This window comes from Neophocaena asiaeorientalis, unplaced genomic scaffold (assembly GCF_003031525.2).
Source record: "Neophocaena asiaeorientalis asiaeorientalis breed wild unplaced genomic scaffold, Neophocaena_asiaeorientalis_V1.1 scaffold110, whole genome shotgun sequence".
NCBI lineage: Eukaryota > Metazoa > Chordata > Mammalia > Artiodactyla > Phocoenidae > Neophocaena > Neophocaena asiaeorientalis.
The window spans coordinates 4,245,640-4,261,212 of NW_020175053.1; the positions used below are offsets into that span (position 1 = coordinate 4,245,640).

The following is a 15,573-nucleotide window of genomic DNA, read 5'->3' on the forward strand; positions in this document are numbered from 1 at the left end:
GGGTAATATCCCTTGACCAAATGAAATTTATCCTAGGAATACCAGGGTGGTTTAATAATAAAAAATCAATTCACCATATTAACACACTAGAAAAGAATAAAAAAGATCTCAATAGATACACAAAAAGCATTTGACAAAATTTAATATCAATTGTGGATTAAAACTCAGCAGACTAAGAATAGATGGGGATTTCTGTCAACCTAATAAAAATAACTATGAAAAACCTATACCTATGAAAAACCTACAACCAATATCATACTTAATGATGAAAAACCAAAGGCTTTTCCCCAAAGGGGAGAACATGACAGAATAACCATTCTTCCTTATTAATTCAACACTGAACTGGAGTTTTAGCAAGTGTGATAAGAAAAGGAAAAGAAGTAAAAGATATCCAGATAGAAAAGAATGAAGGTAAAATATTTTTATTCATAGATGACATGGCCATCTATGTAGAAAACATGATGGAATCTATAAAAGATCTTGTAGAATCAATACACGTGTTTGGTATGGTGTCAGAATACAAGATCAGTTTACAAAAATTAATTGTATTTTTATGTACTATGTGTAAAAATCAGAAATAAAAACTACCATTTACAAAGGCATTAAAATTATTAAATACTTAAGGGATAACTCTGACAATAGATGTGCAATACCTATGATTAAAAATTTTAAAGTACTGCTGAGAGAAATTTGAAAACCTAAATAAATGGAGAGATATACCATATTCATGTATCAGAAGACTTGATGCTACCCAAACCATCATACAGATTCAATACAATCCCAAACAAAATCCCAGCAGGCTTTGCTGTAGACACTGACAAAGTGATTTAAAATTCACATGGAAACATAAAGGGCTTAGAATAGCCTAAACAACTTCAAATGTAAAAAAAAGAAAGACTAACATTACTTAAGTTCAAGACTTATTATCAAGCTACAGGTAATCAAGACAGTGTCATAAAGATGAGTAGATCAATGGTACAGAATAGTCTATATAAAAACCCAACCACATGCACATGGACACTTGATTTTTAACAGGTGCAAAAGAAAGGACAGTCATTTCAAAAAACGATTCTGAACTATTTGACATCAAAGACAAAACAAACTAAAACTTCTAGAAGAGAACAAAAAAGAAACCTCTGTGAATTTGGGCTTTGCAAATATTTCTTAACTACCACACCAGAAGCGTGATTCAAAAAAGAATGACTATGAAGTGCACTTCATCAAAACTAACAAGTCAGCTCTTGCAAAGACACTAGTAAGAGAACGATAGTCCATAGGCTGGGGAAATATTTGGGAAAATATATATCTGATAAATGATTTGTATCCTGATTTTCTAAACAACTCTCAGAACACAATTGTAAGAAAACAAAGATGATTTTTAAAAATGGGTAAAGTATTTTAACAGACACTTTATCAAAAAGATATATGAGCATAAAATCAGCTCATGAAAAAATTCTCAGCCTCACTAGTCATTAGGGAAATGCATTAAATTAAAACCGCAATGAATTGCCTCTACACAACAATTAGAATGCCTGAAATTTAAGAAGATTGACTATACTAAGAGAGGATGAAAAAGAAATGAATCCTTACACTGCAACATGGCTAAATCTCAAAACAACTAGGCATGGGGAAAGAAATCAGACCTGCCTCCCGCCCCAACCCAGGCTAATAATAATATCAACAATAACAATAATGATAACAATAGTAACATTAAAAAGTATATACTATATGATTCCATTTATATAAAATCCCAGAAAATGTAATCTAATCGAGTTAGAGATAGCCATCAGTGGTTACCTGGAGATGGGATGGGAGGAGGCTGAGGGCAGGAGAGATTAAAAGGGGATGAGAAGGGACTTCCCTGGTGGTCCAGTGGTTAAGACACCACCTTCCCATGCAGGGGGTGCGGGTTCAATCCCTGGTCGGGGAACTAAGGTCCCACATGCTGTGGGGTGCGGCCAAAATTATTTTTTAATAAGTAAATAATCTTTAAAGTTAACATATATTAAAAAATGGGGGGGGTGATGAGGAAACTCTTGGGATGGATGGGTGTGTTCATTACCTTGATCGTGGTGATGGTTTCACAGGTATGTTTATGTCAAAACTGATCAAATTGTATCCTTTAAATATATGCAGTTTATTTCATATCAATTATACCTCATGAAGGCTGTTAAGAAAAACAATTATACTACTTCCACCAAAAATGAGTAACTAGCAAGTTTATGAAAACCTTTGTCAAGTTTTCTCAGAAAAAAGCTTCTTTAGAAGAAACTCTGAAGAGAAAAATCAATGCCTCTTGGTTCCCATTTCCAGAGCTAATCTCTTATCCTTGAGTCAGAGTTGCTTAGAACTAAAATGAAGATAACAACAGCTGAAGTTACTGCATAAGTAACATTCTGAACTTCAGAAAGCCAAGCGGTTATGAGGTAACATCATTCAGTATATTTATCCTCAAAATACTTTGCAAGTCAGCCAAATTGGCTTATCTACAGTGTAAAAAATTAATGAGGTGTTACTGCATTGAATTAAAATCCAGACCATGAATAAGAATCTTAGCTCTAATAAACAAGATGATCACACTTTCCAATAAACATTTGATAGCAAAATAATTGTTTTGTTCCAAAATGCCCTTTCTCAAAAGACCACTTTAATTTTTCATCAGCTGTTATCTTAACTTGAAGGAATAGTCCTTCTTCCCACCACAAGAAATTCTACCATCTTTAATTTGCTATTAATTTTTAAGGTTGAAAGCACCTAAATGTACCGTCCAGAGATAATTTGTAATATGCTCATTAATACTAATCATTTGGAGCAAATTTAGAAAAAATACAACCGCCAACTATGCCTAATCTCTATTCCTCTTCATATTTTGATAGACTAAATGTAAAATGAGTCATTTTTTTACTTGGCAAGGTTCACTGGACCCCAATTTATCCTTGAGAGCAGGGACAGCACTTGGGCAGAAGGTCCTGACCTATGGTGACCTGTGCAGGTGAGCTGCTCTGCAGAAATGAAGGCTCCAGAATGAGCCTGACCTGTCAGGTCAGCCAGGGCACCCAGGTCCCACAGAGGACAGGGCGGATCCTCCCTGAAAACCAGACAGAGACCCTTCCTGTCTGGGTAGACGCCCTCAACAGCAAAGGTGAGACACAGGTAGTCAAGGCTGGAATTCTGGAAGGCCAGGTTGGGAGGTTTCAGGTTCTGGTTGGACAGATGTCCAGTGCCAAGGGTCGTCTGCCTGGTGAGAGGCAGTAGCTGCTTTGTACACAATGCCAGGTGTCACCCTGGGATCCTGGGTCAACACCACACCCACTTATGGCCCCAGGTGACCATGAGGTTGTGGGGAATCGCCCAAACGGACTCAGGGGTTCAAGTGTTTACTTTCTACCGATTTTCCATTTATCTGTGGAAAGTCAATTCATGTCTCTTGGCTCCTATTTTTTGCCTTTTAGATGAGCACAAATGAACTGGGTCTAATACCTGTCACTTAATCATAAGAATCTTTCCAAAAGGAAAGCAAAAGTTTGGTTACTGTTACGTCACCTACCAACTGGATAAATTAAACAACCACTGATTACCTGGGGTGCCATCGGTAACAAAAAGAGAAAGTGTTAACCAGTGGGTCCATTTACATTCTTCATCATTAAGATGACCCGCTTGACATTAATTATCCCCACACTGGACCGCTTTCAGATGAGGTTCTTGCCAACTGGCCTCCATTAAGAACCGTTTTGCCTTTCTGTGCTGTCTGTGTTACCAAAGCTCAGATGGCTCTAATGAGAGGCAACACCGTGGCCATCCTGGGTGAGGCTGCAAACACGCTTAAACAACCTGGATTAGACAGCCACTTACAAAGTCAACTGCAGCCAACGTCACCCAAGGGCGGACTGCCTTGTGTCACTTTCTAGAGGACCCACTGGCTTCTCCAAACTAGAAGCCAGAGACATACAGCATCAGGGCTGTTATGACTCCTGACATATTATTGACATTTTTATGACTAGTATAAAAATAGGGTAAATATAATAAATACTACTGCACTTTTCATGTTTGTTTTTTCACATTTTCCTCATTTGTCACAGAATAGTTAAACACAGAATAGTTAAACAGTGATGCTGGAGTCTGAGGCTTTGCTTTTTCTCTCTTACATTGTTTTAACACTGGAATAAACATAGGGTTTTCCTTCACTAAACATAATGCATTTTCTTATCGTGATTTATTGAAATAGGACGTGGAAAGGGCAACATAGGACAAGTCGTTGTGTATTTATTTAAAAGAAAATGCTGCCTCCATAGGGAATGACCCAAGAATCTCCCCTATTCCTTCCCACAATTCTCGTTCATTTTCAAATTGCACAACTTAAGGTGAAAAAAGGAGCGAAACGACAAAATGAATTTGAGCAAAGAAATCCAACCCGTGACTCCTCTGACTGTTGTAGAGCAAGTTCAGAGTTGTAATGAAAGCCAGTAAGAGGTGATAAGACATGACTTAGAGTTATTCAGTCACACACCCATTTCAGTGCCCACCATGCACAAACATTCACGACTCGGGGTGAGAAGTAAATGTACGGGCTGCGTCATTCTCTATGTCATGATAAGAAAACAGTAGACATTTGACTCTCCTGTCAAGCCCTCCACCCTGGCCCACATCAGAACTTTCATCTGTATTGTCCAGATAATTGAAGGTGAGAAAACAAAGACCCTGTGCCTTTGGTCCAGGGCTGTTTTTAGATGAGTTCACCTCAGAATTGCTTGTGGTGTCACCTTCACAAGGAAACAGTCAACAGTGAGCTGACAAACTGTTAAAACTGGTTTTCGTGAAGTCATCGATGAGTAGACATTTGTTTACAGTATTCAGTGCATTTCTGCTCACGTTCAGGGACACTGCAGAGCAAGTCAGGTCCACCTGCCTTTGTCCCGTCCTCCACCCAGCGCACCTCCCGCACTTTCGGTGCAGAAAACCCACAGGACACAAGCTGGCTGGGACTTGTGGCTTCATCAGTCTGGCCAACCTCACAAGGAGGAACACAGGTGAGGACTCTGAACACCAGCCCAACACCTTGATCCTTGCCTTCAAAATATAAGGTGGTTTCCTGTCTAGAGAAATTCCCCAGGAAACACAAAACCTTTGGAAGGGGCCACCCTTGGGACTAGCTAAGCCAAATTTTGTTTAGTCTGCCATTTTTCTTAGGGAGACCTGCCAGAGTAAGTTGGGATTGGGCTCTATTCCATTAAACAAACTGTGTTGAGTGGTATGTTATCTGTCTTATATAAGTTATGTGGATTCATTTTAAAGCTTTATTTTGCTGGATCAACTTCACAAGAAGGGGCACTACATTTTTTATGGTTATAACCATAAAAAACCATACGCTCCAGCATTTCAGAATCCTACTCTCACTCCACCTTACCTTCCCATAGGTACGCTCATAACTGTCAAAAAAGAGCCCTGAATTTTGGTTTGGAAAATATGGTCACGCCAGGTCTGTGCACAAACGGGAGGGAATCACTAACTCTCCTCCCCAGGCAGCCCTCCTCCCTGCCCCTCCTCCACGTCCTCCCGGGTCTCCAGTTCACCCCGTCCATTGCTGGTCCCTGCCCACCTTCTCCACGTGCTTCCCTGGCTAGAATGATGGAGAAACTCCCCCCAGGCGCGGGTGGAGTTGGAAGGAAGCATATGATCTCTTGGGGCCCTTGGGCTGAAAGAAGACATCACTCTAGAAAAACACGAGCCCACAGAGGTGTGCCCCATGCAGGTGCGGGATTTGAGGTCACAACACCTGCGTACAGACCAGTGGAGTAGTATCGTGTGGGCCCAGGACCAGGGAAACCTCCAGACCCTCCCGCAGGGCAGAGCACTAACCAGCCCCGTGGAGGCTCCTTTACAACTGAGGACCGTGGGTTTGCTTCTTGGTCATCGTGAGTTTTACCTAAATTTACAAGTAACCTGGGTGCTCATTACAACATCACTCAAGAGGGCAAAAATGAGTAATCCTAATCTCCCTGGTCAGAAATCAGGGACTGACTACACTATAAGATAGCTACACAATCAAACACTTTGCAGGCTATGAAAATCACACTTTAGAAGAACATTTCATAACATGGGAAGATACAGAACTTGCATAAAGCAAGTTATAAAACAGCATGTGCATCACGATTCAAAGGTTGCTTTTAAAAAACACATATATGCATAGGAAAAATGCTGGAAGAATACAGACCAAAAATGAACGGTATTTTGGGGAGTTAGGATTATATTTTTTTCAAGTGTTTTTCCTGATTCTTTATTATATTTTTCCAAATAATCACCAACAAGCATGTATTATATTAACGATAAATCAATTCAATATTTCTAAAAATAAAGATGTTCTCACCAAAAAGCCTATTTGAAAGCTTACAAGAAGATAAAAACAACTTGGATTGTTTTGAGGAAAGCCACATCCGAACCTGGACACATGAGCTGGAGTCTCTGTGGTTATGAAATTTGGGACAAACGCCTACACAAAATGACTTTTTCTTTCTGCTTGCTTCCAGTTTGTTTTCTTCCAACTCAGAATTCATTGGTGGAAAGCAATGCATTGAAATTATGCCTTAAGAAAAAGCTATTGTTTAAAATATGTAAATTTTCAAGCTTTGAAGGGCTAAAAGGCAATGTCCTATTGTCACCAAGTAAATGGGGGGAAGACTCTACAATAAGGCAGTGTATATACGTATATATGATATATATATATACATGCACATACACGTATATACATATATATATAAATGAGTGTATATTGCATTGTTTATTTAGCTCAAACTATCTATACTCTGATAAGCAACCCAACTTCTAATGACTCTATGAGATTATAGCAATGAAGCTTTTAAACTTTTTCAAGGTAATTATCTTCAAAATGTTTATAATAACTTACAGTCATAATTTTGAGACAATCCAAATGCAAATAAATATGGTAAGTTGTTACACTATTAGGACTGCTATTATCCACACCGTATGTTGGCAAGCCTGGTTCACCACCTGTTTGGATAGGACTTGTGAGCTAATAATGGTTTTTACATTTTTAAGTGGTTGGGAAAAATCAAAAGAAAAATAATATTTCATGAAATGTGAAAATAGTTTGAAATCCAAAGTTCGGTGTCCACGAAGTTTTGCTGGAACCCAGCCACACACATTCTTTAAAATCTCATCCAGAGCTGCTTTTGCAATAAAACAGCTTCTTGGAAGAATTACGGCAGAGACCGTAGGCCTGCAAAGTCAAAAATATTTACAGTACTACCTGATTCTGTACAGAAAAAGTGTTTTCAAAGTGGTTCTGAATATCCTTTGTATTTCCTATCATCAGTCTCTAGATAGCAGAAAAGATTCTTAAATTGGGGGGTATGGGGAGACTAAGGCCCCACAGAAGATATTTACGTTTCCAATTAAACCACCCCTAAAAGTCAGCCCTTCCAAAAGTACAAAACTTTCTTCTACATGTGTTCAATAAACCAAAAATTAAATGTCTAGAAGAAACTGAAATATTCATTTAATCTAGAACTAATGTCTGTACTGAAATTTTGCATTTATTCACTCTTGCCTAAAATAAATATTGTGTAAATCTATACCACAAAAAGAGCTTCGCAGTTTCCTCCCAGCTTTATTGAGGTAAAACTGACATGTGAAATTGTAATATATTTAACGTGGACAGCACGATGATTTGATATAAGTATACATTGTGAAATGTAGTACCTCAGTCAAGTTAACTAACAATCAATCACCTCGCATAGTTACTCTTTTTCTTTTCCTTTCTTTTTTTTTTTTTTCTTGGTAAGAATGCTTAAGATCTACTCTCCTAGCAAATTTCAATACAATGTTATTACAATACAGTGTGATTAACCTGCCGTTCATAGATCCTCAGAATTTACTAATCTTATACCTGAAAGTTTGTACCTTTTACCCACCCCTCCCTATTTCCCTCACCCCCCAGCCCCTGGCAACCACCACTCCACTCTCTGTTTCTATAAGTTTGACTTTTGTTTAGATTCCACATATAGGGTGAGATCATACAGTATTTGTCTTTCTCTGCCTGACTTATTTCACTCAGCATAATGCCCTCCAGGTCCACCCACATTGTTGCAAATGGCAGGACTTCCTTCTTTTTTATGGCCAAGTAATATTCCTTATATGTTTATACCAAGCTTTCTTTATCCATCAGTCCATCAATAAGCACCTAGGTTATTGTCTTGTCTCCTCCGTGTTCTGTGTCTATGCAACATTCTTCTCTTTTTAGACGGAATCATGCTTGTTACACCTCCAGGTTAAGCAAACTGGATTTAGAATTAGGTAGACTCTGTGTGTGTGTGTGTGTGTGTGTGTGTGTGTGTGTGTTGGGTATATCTTTTTTATCTGACTATAAGTGGTTTTAGGACTTGACTCACTTTTTTTTAGCATTGTACAGAGATAGCCACAAACTAGCTTGTAAGTACTGTGAGTAAGGAGAGTGGGTCACACACACACACGTGCACACACTCCCCGCTTCTTCACATTTACTGTCACATGAAAACCATCTTAGGATCTCCTGGAAGAAGGATGAAATCTCTATTGTCCGCGTGATAACATTATTCATGTTCCTTTAAAATGCAGATATCTCACTTCAACAAGAAGACAAAAAGCACCTGCACCACCTCGCTGGGCGCATGGAGAGAATCCTCACACTGTTCTCACCAAACCCACAATTCTCTCCTGCCACTTCCGTTCCCCTTTCTTTTTTTCTGGAACTTTCCATTCTGGACTTTTCCACAGAAAAATCAAAGTTAAAATAGGACAATGGATAACCCCATGCCAACCACCTAGTTTAGATCATTTTATTTATTTTGCTCTCCTTCTCTTTCTATCTCCCTCTGTGGGTCTGTGGGTCTCTCCCACAATGGTTGCTAAACCAGTAGGAAGTCACAGACATCCCTAAAGAATTCACCATGTATGTCCTAAATTAACAACATTTTCTTGGATATCCACATACAATCACACACTTAAGAATTAACAGGAATTCTATACTGTCAGCTAATAACCAGTGACTATTGAAATTTCCCCTTTTAACCTCAGAATGCCTCATAGAGATTTGTCGTTGAACAAGGGTGTAATCCAGGGTCAGGCTTCCCATCTGTCTGCGAGGTTTCCTCACTTCTTTAAACTAGAACAGTCCCTGCCCAACTCCCTCCACATACATTTCTTTTTCAGGATACTGATTTTTGAAGAGACCAGATCGTTTCCCTTACAGGTTGTACATTCTGGACTTTGATGATCGCTTTCCTGTGGAGTCATTTATTTATTTTTAAATGTTTTTATTGGAATATAATTGCTTTACAATGGTGTGTTAGTTTCTGCTGTATAACAAAGTGAACCAGCTATACATATGCATATATCCCCATATCTCTTCCCTCTTGCGTCTCCATCCTACCCGCCCTATCCCACCCCCCTAGGTGGTCACAAAGCACCGAGCTGATCTCCCTGTGTTATGCGACTGCTTCCCACTAGCTATTTTACATTTGGTAGTGTATGTATGTCCATATATACACTACCACTCTCTCACTTTGTCCCAGCTTACCCTTCCCCCTCCCCATGTCCTCAAGTCTATTCTCTAGTAGGTCTGCATCTTTATTCCGGTCTTGCCCCTAGGTACTTCATGACTTTTTTTTTTTTTTTTTAGATTCCATATATATATGTTAGCATACAGTATTTGTTTTTCTCTTTCTGACTTACTTCACTCTGTATGACAGACTCTAGGTCCATCCACCTCACTAAAAATAACTCAATTTCGTTTCTTTTTATGGCTGAGTAATATTCCATTGTATATATGTGCCACATCTTCTTTATCCATTCATCTGTCGATGGACACTTAGGTTGCTTCCATGTCCTGGCTATTGTAAATAGAGCTGCAATGAACAGTTTGGTGCATGACTCTTTTTGAATTATGGTTTTCTCAGGATATGTGCCCAGTAGTGGGATTCCTCGGTCATATGGTAGTTCTATTTTTAGTTTTTTAAGGAACCTCCATACTGTTCTCCATAGTGGCTGTATCAATTTACATTCCCACCAACAGTGTATGAGGGTTCCCTTTTCTCCCTGTGGAGTCATTTAAATCATATTTCTATCCTTTATATTTCCTGTAAAGCGAAAGTTAGGTCTAAAGGTTTAACGATATGATGCCATATTCCCCACAATGCATCAAGCCTAGAAGTCTGAAATGTCAAGGGATCCCACCTTGGGAATGTTAGTTTGGATCAATTGGTTAAGGTGGTGACCACCATTGCAAAGGTCTTTTCCCTTTGTAATTAGCAAATAATAATCAGTGAGGTTATACTCCGTCGTTGTTGCAAACAGCCTTCATCCCAGCAACCTCTTTAAGTCATGGTTTCAGTTTGTAAATAGATCTAAGTATTTCATTAAAAATTGATTGATAAATGGTAATTTTCTAATTCCAGTATTCCTTTCCCTTTCATTAGCTGGTGTCATCCTGTCAAGAAGAGTTTTCCCTCATTAACTGAGAATGGCCTGGAGTTCCTTCTAAAAAGTCGAAGTAAATGCTGGGTTCTTTACCTTTAATTCCCATTTCATAGTAAGAATTTGGGACAGTAATCACTGACAACTGAAGCAAATTAGATATTTCTCTCTGTCTCCCTGTCTCTCTCTCTCATATACACACACACATCATGGACTCATGCATTTTTACTTTTACATTTTTATAATCATTTGTTTTTGATTAATGATGCTGATAAATGATGCTCAGTTCATCCTCTGTTTGCCCTTGAGAACTCCTTACAGCTGATGCTCTGACATGTCCTTATTATCCTTTGCTGTAAAATGTTCTTCCTGGGTCTCTTTCCATGGCTGAGACCATGTGTCTGTCCTTTGCTACAAAGAGCAGCTTCCCCTCCCCGCCGTGTCCCAGCAGCACCTCCACCTGAAGCGACACCTCCTCACTCTAGACAGTGTCAGCCAATACATTAAAGGCAGAGCCAGCTTCCCCATCCCTGCCAAACCCTGGCTTGACACGGCAGTGGGCATCCAGGAGAGCCCCAGCAGATGCACAGTGCCCGGCGGGGTCATAAGGGGGCCCTCCCGAGGGCTCGCGGATTATCTTACTGAACTGTGAAATGTCTAGCAGCTGATTCCTCTTACCTGGCATAGTAGTCGTTGGGAGGGACTGCTTCTTGGAAGAACTGGAACTGGTACAAATACAGTCCAATCAAGTGTCCCGCAGTGAAGATAGCCAGCAGGACACAGAGACAGCTGAACAGCAAGGGGTCGAAGGTTCGGCACCAAGACCACCAGGTGCACAGACCCAAAAACACAAAGAAGTACACGGACGAGGTCAGAGAGGGCAGCATCATTCCTGAGGAGGGAGAAACGCTAGAGTGAGACACCGCGTAGACGCAGAAACCGTGCGCCTCGCAGGAAACGTCACTATTGGAGATGACGTGAATTTGCTTCCTTATGCTTTTAGTACAATTCATCACACTTTATTGATAAAATCAAAATTAATGCTATTCTTAACGTGAAAAAAAGTCACGTGTAAAGTGAAATTTGTAAATACGGGGAAATACCAGATGATGAAGAAACCCTACCTGTGGCGTTTGGGCCCCGCAAACATCCACTTTTCATACCAGTAGAATTTAGCTTATTTACTTGCCTGTTTCCATCTATCTACTCTCCCCCAGTTCTTCAGGAATACTGCATGCACTCTAACTTTCCCCAATAAATTTTTTAAAATAATGATTTGCTTTTGTTTGTTTGTTAACTAGGATTCATAATACCACACTCTGTGGCAGCTAAAGTCTCACTAAACCTTTGCCCTGCCTGATGAGATTTGAGTTGCACTACCACTAAAAGGGGAAATGTAAAACGGGGTAATTCCTTTACAGGTATTTAAAAACTCTGGGGGGAGCAATGACTTCCCATCAAAATCCTGAGTTACACTTCTTGAGAAATACTATTCACTTTTCCATTTTTTAACTTTCCTACGGAAAAACAGTTAAATTGTTTCATCTCGTGAAATTTCACCGAAGCAGGATGGAATAAAGTTCACAGTACCTCTGGGGCAACGGGGAAGGGGGCAAAGATGGAGATAACGTTTTTATGGAACAAGCAGCCTGCAGCCAACAGCGAGAGGAAGTGAGCGTCTGTGCTGGAAGATTACAATCTAACTCTGGAAGAAAAATAGTCTATCCCGGAGAGTTACATTAAGATTGCTAGTGACTCAACGTAAACAGAAAAGCTGTCAGAGAGCACATGTGTGGCTCTGGACGGGACCACGAAAACTGTCCCTTGTCCCAGGTCACCATTCACAGGCTCTGAGGGAGGACAGCAGTTGTCCGGATCGTCACATAGAAAATGATGTCACCTAACAGCTATGGAAGAAGACTGCTTTACAGAGGTTAACAGCAACCATCGAAAAACATAAAACCTAGATCTGAACAGGAAAAGCTACATGTGCGTGTTTGTACATGTGGCCAATTTTACAAAAGCTACAGCTATGATTTTGGTGCCACGGAACAGAACTGCTTCCTTCTTTGTTTTCTCTTCAACCCTTCCTTTCATTACTCGCCAGCTCCCTCCTTGTGCTCCACCAGGAGTTGGAGACCCTCACCTGATGAACCCAGTAAAATCGTCACAACCACCTTCCCCGCGGTGGTTATCATGTTGCCAATGAACTCCTTAAGCTTGGAAGCCACAGAGGCCAGCCTGCGGAACAGTTTTAATTTCGTGCTTTCTTCCAAATCGCCTTCAACACCATCTCTTTCCTCTAAATCCTCTTCATACATCAGTGCCTCTTCTGGGTCTATTTTTTCTCCTCCAGCCTAAATAAATGAAAAACAGAAAACACTGCAGTCCAGAACTCTGCCTATCCACCCAACAGATTATATGGTTTGCAATATACGGGCTAGTCAATGAGGTGAATTTCACAGATCAGGAAAAATTGCAGACAACCACTCAACCACGTTAAGCACCCCCAGGTCTCCGGTTGTCCCTGTGTAAAGCCCAAGGAACTCTGATCTTTCCTGAAAAAGTAAACAGGAAGCATCGCTAATCATAGGGTCCCTAACGGCATTTCATCTTACCTACATGAGCTCATTTTTTACAGGCAGAAGAAGAAACTGTCCATTCATAAAGTTAGCTGCTTATGGTTCCTCAAATTTACCGAGTTTGCCACCAAGGTGATGGGAAGTTTGATGAATGTGTCCATGGCTTAAACGGAAAGGATGGGCCAAATCAGCGCTTAGGAAATCCCTTTTCTTTCTGGAGTTTATCTTTGTTCACTATTTTAGGATTTCCTGCCCGTGGGAGGATGAGTGGTCCCAGCTACTTGGCTAAATAAACAGTCGCTTCCTATCTTATCCTTTTAGAGAATCATGCACCAGTCCAATCCCAGGCCATTCAGATCCTCAGGACCATTACTAGAGATTCAGGGAGGAAACACATGTACAGCACACATACATACTTCCATGGATTATTTTATTTTTTAAACATCTTTATTGGAGTATAATTGCTTTACAATGGTGTGCTAGTTTCTGCTTTATAACAAAGTGAATCAGTCATACATATACACATGTCCCTATATCTCCTCCCTCCTGCATCTCCCTCCCTCCCACACTCCCCATCCCACCCCTCTAGGTGGTCACGAAGCACCGAGCTGATCTCCCTGGGCTATGCGGCTGCTTCCCACTAGCTATCTATTTTACGTTTGGTAGTGTATATATGTCCATGCCACTCTCACTTCGTCCCCGCTTACCCTTCCCCCTCCCCATGGATTATTTTAAACTGGGTATCCTGTGGGGTCTTTTTGTTTGTTTTTAAAGAACACATAAGAATGTTTTGGCTAATTACAATCTTATCCTGGAAGGATTAGATTTTTTTAAAGGAATTATAAATATAAACCATCACCTTAAGACAAAAGGAGCCAGTTTTAGACACATGAAACTTTGTTTGCATTCACCCCAGGCTGACAGGCTTCATCCTGAAAAGACCGCAGCTGTCTGCAGAGCCAGAAGGATCCTTAAGCCCAGATCAGACATGGAGCCAAGGCTTAGAGAGTAGAGCCTGGCTGCTCCATTTTCCCATTTTAAAGGTTCTTTCTTTTTAAAATTTTTTTATTGAATGAAAGATTCTTCAAATCCTATAGTGCTTTACAACTTTCAAAAGTTTCACACACATGGTTTCATATAATTCCATAGCAAGCCTTTTCCCCCAACCCTTATATTGCCCCTCCCCCCTTCCCTCTCCCCACTGGTAACCACTAGTTTGTTCTCTATATGTGTGTGTCTGCTTCTTTTTGTTTTATTCACTAGTTTGTCATATTTTTTAGATTCCACATATAAATGATAACACACAGTACTTTTCTTTCTCTGTCTAACTTATTTCACCTAGCACGATGCCCTTCAAGTCCATCCATGGTGCTGCAAACGGCATTATTTCATTCTTTTTGATGGCTGAGTAGTATTCCATTGTATATATATATGTACACCACATCTTCTTTATCCATTCATCTGTCAATGGGCATTTAGGTTGCTTCCATACCTTGGCTATTGTAAATAATGCAGCTATGAACATTGGGGTGCATGTATCTTTTCAAATTAGTGTTTTTGGTTTTTTCAGGTATACATATATATACTTTCTTGATACACTTAATTCAGATATTACATAATATTCACTGCTGGTGTCTGAAGCTCCATCTGTGCACCAGCTCACTGGAGGAAGCCAGGCACAGGAGATGGGTACACAGCTCAGTAAGTGCTGTTTGCCCAGGTGGGTACAGACCACTCGGGACTTACACTGGCTGTTGATGAAGCCAAGGCTACAGGATGCACCCCCTCCCCTACATACACACACACACAACACACATACGTACACACATCACACACACACACACACGCAACACACACATACACAGAGACACACAGAGACACAACACACACATACATATACAAAGATACACACACGCAACACATATGTACACACAATACACATACACAGTACACACACAACACACAATACATATACAGAGACACACAGAGACACACACATACCTACACACAACACAGACACACACATACACACACAGGGATTTAATCCCAGGCAATTCAAGTTCACATACCCAAAATGGGTTTTGCATTCTACTGTATTCCATCACAGCACATTTGTACTTTTTCTGGAAGGAGAAAGAATGTTTCAGGCTTATGCATTAAGATTTTTCTATCTGTTCAGAGCTCAGTATGTACCAGTGTCTCTAGTAAGAGATAGAGCCCCACACATGTAAACAAGTAAAAACATTAACAGTTAAATATCTCACAGCAATAAATGCTATTCTGAGAATTAAAATAGGGTGATGTGATTGCGAGTGTCAGGGCAGCTATTTTAGATTCTGAGGTCTGGGAGAGCCTCTCTGAGGAGGTGACATTTCAGCTGAGATCTGAATGTCACAGAGTCACCAGCCATGTGAAAATTCTAGGCCAGAGCCTTCCAGGCAGTGGGAAGGGCTGGCTGAGCCTCCATGGTGTGTCCCCAGACCCACTCCCTCCTCCCCCTTCTCCTCGTCGTCAGCAGATACCC

The 15,573-nt window shown here is 40.3% G+C and overlaps 1 protein-coding gene across 1 annotated transcript in view; it reads right to left on the minus strand.

The window, feature by feature from the left end:
• Window positions 1-15,573, minus strand: part of PIEZO2 (piezo type mechanosensitive ion channel component 2) — a 338,761-nt gene that overhangs the window by 122,905 nt on the left and 200,283 nt on the right. Inside the window, exons 6-7 of the mRNA XM_024763891.1 lie at window positions 12,614-12,824; window positions 11,146-11,359 (exon numbers count right to left, since the gene is read on the minus strand). Coding sequence (XP_024619659.1) covers window positions 11,146-11,359; window positions 12,614-12,824 — 425 coding nt within the window. The remainder of the gene's footprint in view (window positions 1-11,145; window positions 11,360-12,613; window positions 12,825-15,573) is intronic.